Consider the following 6,965-nt stretch of genomic DNA (forward strand, 5'->3'; position numbering starts at 1 on the left):
CCCCTTTGGGGGTCGAACGACCCTTTCACAGGGGTCGCCTAAGACCGTCGGAAAACACATCTATAATGACCTATTGTTTTGGTGATGAATCCCTATGCTTTCATGATGTTCAATTTGTGACAATGAAATTGGGGGTCACCACAACACGAGGAACTGTATGAAAGGGTCGCGGCATGAGGAAGGTTGAGAACCACTGCCCTAGGGGATCAGGACCTACAGCAGAAATGTCCGATAAAATACAGGCTGCCGGTTAACCCTGAATTTCACACAGACAGCACATAATTGTTTTATATGCGCATCTAAATTTTGCGTGGGACTTACTGTGTTCAACAGTTATTCTTTGTTGATCTGCGATTCAATTATAACCGAGTGGCCTATGTTTTTATTTGCGAAATCTGCCAACCGTGGTCCAGAGGGAGAGGGGTGGCCCCTCTGTTTCCATGGAAACGGCTTTTCTGCTGTCTGGATGCCACTGGCCCGCCCAGGTGGGCAGGTGGCCCCTGATGAAAGGGACTTCTGGCCCCTGGAGGTTCCCCTGCTCAGATCATCAGGGCCGGTGAAAGGGGTGGCTATTGTGATGATAGCAACTTGAAATGCCTACTTTAAACTCTTCTCAAATTTGGTCTAAATGCCTTTTAAACCGTCCAATGAGCTTGGCTTTGAGACTTTGAACGCAGTGGTGATGGCGCCTCAGAAGGTGACCGGAGTAGGTGCAGAACAAAAGCGAACGCCAGAGGACAGTGAGCTGAGGGCATGGGCGGGGGGCTGCGACTGTTCGATTGATTGGAATCGAGTTAACGCTCATCCCTTTGCTTCTGCCAGCCGGGCTGCGGCCCAGGGCGGACACTGACACGCAAGGTGGCAGCTGCCCGTGCCAGGACAGTCGCTTAGTGACTTTTGTTTGTTTTAATAACCTTTACATCTTTATTTTCAATATACGTCCCTTTAAGTTATCTGATGGCATTCATTTGTAAGACCTTGAAGTGCTCCACTGACTAGAGACACCAAAGCCGTGATTCTAAAATGGCTGGTGCGGCTCCCTCCCTCCCTCCCTCCCTCCCAGGCAGGGCTCTGGCAATGACCAGAGGTGTACTAAGTGCTCAGGGCCATTGCTATTAGGAATTCAATCCTGCTCCCCTCACCCGAAGTGATAATAGCAGCGGCCAACTGGTCACCCACCCACCAGAGCCTCCCACCCGTCCATGGACCAACTGGCCAGGGCATGGTCTCCTCCCCTCCTGGGCTGCCAAGCGCCCTGTCCACTGGCCCGTGATCCTGTCAGCAGCTGGATTCGATGTGAAATTCAATCAACAGAAGATGAAGACAAAAAAATACACGGATGCCCCTTCTCTCCCCGACCCAGCATGGCAGTGGGGCCTCTATCCATGGGAAGGGGCAGGACGGGCTCTGTCGGCTTGCCCCAGCCTCCACCCTTCTCTCCTCTCCTTAGCCTGAGGGAAGAGGTGTACACCAGGCCAGGTAACCCTTGGCCAGGTGGGCTTGGACTCCTGCCCCCCATGCCCCACCCCCACCCCAGGCCCTGAGGCCCAGGAGCTCCCTCAGAAGCAAAGAGGCCCCAAGTAACTCTCTTCCAACTGCCCACCCCCAAGGGCTCTGTGCTACAGACTGCGTTCCCACTGCGGGTTTATCTGAAGGAAGACTTGCCATTGTCAAGTACGAAGGTCATTCATCCGGTTCTGCCTCCTTAGGAACTTGAGACCAGAGAAATGAAATGATTTGCCGGGTCGCCGACTCCCCCGCCCCCCCGGGTCCCCCATCTCCTCCAACTCCCAGCCTTCAAGCCAGCGAGCAGACAGCCCATTTAGAACCCGCATTTGGAATTCCGTGTACATGAGTCAACGTCTTATGGGATTGTTTGCTTATCGTATTCTCCAGAACGAAAGAGATCTTTCCTTCCCCTTTGTAGAGACACGTGTGCTCTCTGGGCCCGGGAAGGGAGAAATCTTAGGCGCGCGCCCCGTCACGTCGGGGACGTTAGCCAGGGAAGCCCTGTCTGTCTGGGAGGACGTGCGGTCGTTCTGCACACTGAGACCCTGCTCTGCCATCTTGGCCCGTAGGTTGGTGCGTGCTTCCTGCAGATCCCTCGGCGTGACACTGTTTGTATTATAACCGCCTTGCCCGTGACCCCAGCGGGTTTATTTTATTTTATTTTATTTTATTATATTTTATCATTAGCGGGAAATGCAGAGTAGCAGGCAAGCTCGTTAATGTATTGTTCACACGCAATGGTAAATTACTGCCATTCCTTCCTGTGTACCGATCATACATCACGGCATGGATCATACATCACGGCACGGCGATTACAGGGAAATGACAGCCTGTGTGTCACCGGCGTGTTGCAGGGACCACTATGCCTCATTCTCTCCCCCCCCCTCTCTCTCTCCCCCTCTCTCCGTGTATGGATCATACATCACGGCATGGATCATATATCACGGCACGGATCATACATCATGGCACCGCGATTACCGGCAAATGACAGCCTGTGTGTCACCGGCGTGTCGCAGGGACCACCGTGCCTCATTCTCTCTCTCTCTCTTTTCTCTTTCATACTGATGTCTCTCTCTCTCTCTCTCTCTCTCCCCCTCTCTCTCCCTCTCTCTCCCTCTCTCTCTCTCTCACAAGAAGTAATTGCCACTGTGGCTTCTCCATCTTCTCGCTCACGCGTCGCTCTTGTCGCCGAGGGTAGACTGTGCCTTGGCATCAAGCGGCGCCCTTATATTTTTTCGAGGTTGAATCTGGAGACGCTGATCTTCCTGTGCTGAGGGAGCCAGGAGGCCTTGCACCTGTTTTTCAAGTAGAACCAAGTTTTCAGGCTTCCCTGCTGTTTCTCTCCCGGCTCCTTTTTCCTTGGCTTTTATGAGCCCTGACCTGGAGGGTGGCCCTGAACTCTGCCTCCCCACCCCCCCGGCCCCCCGTGTCCCCCGTCCACGGGCCTTCGCCCCTGGGCAGGTCCTCCCCACACCTCGTCTTCCTTTAACCTCACTGGAAACACGTGACCATCAACCCTCCCGCTCTCTGGGGTCTTAGAAGTAGGGTGTTCTTACCTCGGTCACATGCAGGGACTTACACTGACGTGGAGGAAGAAGGGAGGGGAGTCTTCTTCCCACCGAAGGGAGCAAAGGTGGCAGAATTCTGGAATGACTTCTCCCACCAAATCCAGAAATGTGGACACCCCTTCCCCACCACACACTCACCTTCAGAGAAGGGATCCCCCAGGCTCTAGCCGGCTGCCCCCAGCCCTGCATCCCTGGCTGTCACCGGGCAGACAGCCTGTTGGGGGGCCTCCATTGGCCCCAGGGGCACAGTGATCTGGGCTCAGGTGCCAGCCCTCATGTCTTCATGGAACCGTCTCTTGGGGGCCAGGATTAGGGATGGGTTGACTCATGAGTCGGTGAATAAATCCAAAGATTAAAAACACTCTGTTCCTTTCGGTAAGCATTTTGCCCATAAGTATCTTGGTCTTATTTACTAGGTCAGTGATGGCGAACCTTTTGAGGTCGGCGTGTCAGCATTTTGAAAAACCCTAACTTAACTCTGGTGCCGTGTCACATATAGAAATTTTTTTGATATTTGCAACCATAGTAAAACGAAGACGTATATTTTTGATATTTATTTTATATATTTAAATGCCATTGAACAAAGAAAAATCAACCAAAAAAATGAGTTTGCGTGTCAGAGGTTTGCCATCACTGTACTAGGCTGTCTGGCACCGAAGAGCCTGCGTTAGGAATAGAGTAGCCCCATGCTATCTATTAAGCAGGCACACTCTTCACCATGTAAAGCGAACCTCCCTCTGACAAGGTGCCTTATAAGACCGCGGGAGAGCAGCCCCGTGGCGGACGGGCCAGCGCGTCCCTCGGGACTGCGGTCACCCAGTGCGGAGGGCTTCGCACGCGGTGAGCGCCTGGTACTCACACCCTTATTCTTCCCCACTGCCCAAGTCTGCCCGCTACCTCCCATGGTGAGCCACGGCGACTTCGTCTGCCACCCGCGGCCTTGCGATCGCTACAACCACGGGACCGTCGTGGAGTTCTACTGCGACCCCGGCTACAGCCTCACCAGTGACTACAAGTACATCACCTGCCAGTACGGGGAGTGGTTTCCTTCCTATCAAGTCTACTGCATCAAGTCAGGTGAGCCGCCCGGGCCCCAGGGCCCCACGGCCGCGCCCACGGAAATGACACTGTGGGTTAGACGTGCTGGCGCTTAGGAAAACATCCGCCGTCTGCAAACTTAAGTACTTGCTAGTTAATAACACGTTACCGGCAAATCCCGGGCCTCAGGGTTCCAGGGTACAGAGATGGGAGCATCGGCGACACCTGCCCACCGTCTCCTCCCTCCCATCCCCTTCCCCCCCACCCTGGGGTTTCTCAGGGGCGCCCCTGGCCACCTGCCCTGAGCAGTGGGGATGCTGCACACTTTCCCCCTGGACACAGCGTGTGAGGGAAGCTTCAGTCAACACGGGACCCGGAGGCCCACCGGGGTCATGGGAACCAGCAGGAGGAGCAGTGCAGGAAGGCCTACGGGTCGCTTCAGAGCAAGACGAGAGGAGGGAGGCCCTAGCCAGTTTGGCTAAGTGGTTAGAGCTTCGGCCCTCGGACTGAAGGGTCATGGGTTCGATTCCAGTCGAGGGTGCATACCTCAGTCGCAGGCTCAATCCCTGGTCCTGGATGGGGGTGTGGCAGGAGGCAACCAATGGATGTGTCTCTCTCACCCTGGGGAAATGTCCTCGGGTGAGGATTCACAACAAACAAACAAGATGAGAGGAGGGAGGAGGAACCAGCAGCCACACAGGGCAAGTGTAGGAGACGGCGGCGGGGGGCTTGTGGCCAAGGGCAGGACTCTGTTTTGGGGGTCGGCCCTGGCCTCCCCTTACCTGGAGCGTGTGATGGCTGTGGCTGAGCTGGGCGGGCAGTGCGTGCCTCTCCCAGGCCCTTCCAGCTTCCCCACGGGAGGGGCCCCCTTCATTCTCTGCCCGAGAAGCAGGCCCTCACCCAGTCTGGAATGGGCGCATGCAGGCCGCCCTCCAACCTGGCAGAGCCGCTGGGGACGGGTTAGTGCTGTGGGATCCCGAGGCCACGGGCCAGGGGCGTGGGAACCTTCGCACCACACCCGGTACAGAGCCTCGTGTGCCCCTGTGTTCTCTCCCTCTCCCCCCACCCCCCCCTCTCTGTCTCTGTCTCTCTCCCCAACAGAGCAAACGTGGCCCAACACCCACGAGACCCTCCTGACCACGTGGAAGATCGTGGCGTTCACGGCGACCAGCGTGCTGCTGGTGCTGCTGCTCGTCATCCTGGCCAGGATGTTCCAGACCAAGTTCAAGGCCCACTTCCCCCCGAGGTCAGTGCCGCCCCCTGGGGCAGCCGGGAGAGGAGGCTGAGCTGGGCGGGCAGTGCGTGCAGAGTGGAGGTTCTCAGGGAGGACACAGGGAGAGCGAAACACTTCCCTGGGATGTTTTGGGGGGGCCTGGAGGTCAGGGCACCAAGCAGGAGACAGACCTCATTTCCCCCTCCCCCCCCTTACCCCATCTCCCTTCCTCCCTGGATAGAGGGTCCTGAGGGGCATTTGGGGTGAGAGAGGGGCACAGACTCCCCTCCCCACACGTGGCCTGGAGTGACGCCCCCTGCAGCTTGCGGTCCATGGGAGGGTAAGGAATGCACAGAGCTGATTAGGAGACAAAGTCCTAGGTGTGTGACCCCACGGAGGTCCAAAACCCATGTGCGATGTCGGGACAGGGTTCTGGTTGGGGTCAGGGCAGGGCCCGTGGACTCTGCCTCCAGTAGGAGCTGAGCCAGCGCAGTGGGGCCTGTGCAGGGCACTGTCGCCCCCCTTCGTCCCCCCCCCACTCACCAATGAGCTCGGTTTGGTGTCTTCGTCCTCCCGCCGCCGCCAGCCCCACAGAGGACCCTGTCACACTCCTCCCAGAGCGGCCCGGCCCAGCGCCTCCCTGTGCCACCAGCACCCTTCGGGCCAAAGAAGTGCCCCCTGGCCCCGCTGCTCGCAGGCCGCTGTGTGGAAGCAGCCGCTTAGAAAGTGAAGGGGCGGGTTGTGCACATGAGGAGGGCAGGTGGCCAAGCGTCCCAGGACACTCCCCAGGGCTCACGGACACCGCGGCCTGTCCCCGAGGAACCATCTATCCCCGCGTCAGCCTTCTCCTTCGGGGACCCTATGCATCAGAAAAGGCCACTCATTTTTGTTTGTTTTTTTGTGAATCCTTATCTGGGGATATTTTTCCATTGATTTTTAGAGAGAGTGGAAGGGAGGAGCAGAGACAGAGAAACATTGATGTGAGAGAGACACATTCATTGGTTCCCTCCCCCACTTGCCCCGACTAGGGTCAGGGATGGAGCCTACAACCGAGATACGTGCCCTTGACTGGGATCGAACCCGGGACCCTTCGGTCCACTGGCCGACGCTCTATCCACTGAGCCACACTGGCTAGGGCAGCCCCTATTCTCTCACCTGTTCTGTTCCCAGCAGCCTCCCTGAGGGACACCACAGAGACACTCGGACGCTCGGCTGGAACGGGCCATCTGGTCCCCTGGCAGGAGGTTATGGCCACAAGGCCAAGCACAGAGGTCCCAGAGGGAGGGAGGAAGCGTGAGGGGAGAGCGGAGGGGACAGGCGGGAGGGCCCAAGACAGTGAGGAGAAGGAACCTCAGTCCGGCCGGCGTGGCTCAGGGGTGAGTGTCGACCTATGAACCAGGAGGTCACGGTTCCATTCCCGGTCAGGGCACATGCCCGGGTTGCGGGCTCTATCTCCAGGGTGGGGCGTGCAGGAGGCAGCTGATCTATGATTCTCTCTCATCATTGATTCTATCTCTCCATCCCTCTCCCTTTGTCTCTGAAATCAATAAAAATATATTTTAAAAGAACTGACTTGATGACAGAGAAAACAAAGTTTAAATTATGGGGTAACAACTGAGAGCACCCTTTCTGAATCC

General features: G+C 56.8%; 1 protein-coding gene across 1 annotated transcript in view; it reads left to right on the top strand.

The window, feature by feature from the left end:
• The window catches only part of SUSD4 (sushi domain containing 4), a 75,787-nt gene that overhangs the window by 66,073 nt on the left and 2,749 nt on the right, over positions 1-6,965 (top strand). Inside the window, exons 5-6 of the mRNA XM_015562366.1 lie at positions 3,963-4,154; positions 5,217-5,361. Of these exons, the coding sequence (XP_015417852.1) occupies positions 3,963-4,154; positions 5,217-5,361 (337 nt within the window). The remainder of the gene's footprint in view (positions 1-3,962; positions 4,155-5,216; positions 5,362-6,965) is intronic.

This window comes from Myotis davidii, unplaced genomic scaffold, assembly GCF_000327345.1.
Source record: "Myotis davidii unplaced genomic scaffold, ASM32734v1 scaffold174, whole genome shotgun sequence".
NCBI classification, from domain to species: Eukaryota; Metazoa; Chordata; class Mammalia; order Chiroptera; family Vespertilionidae; genus Myotis; species Myotis davidii.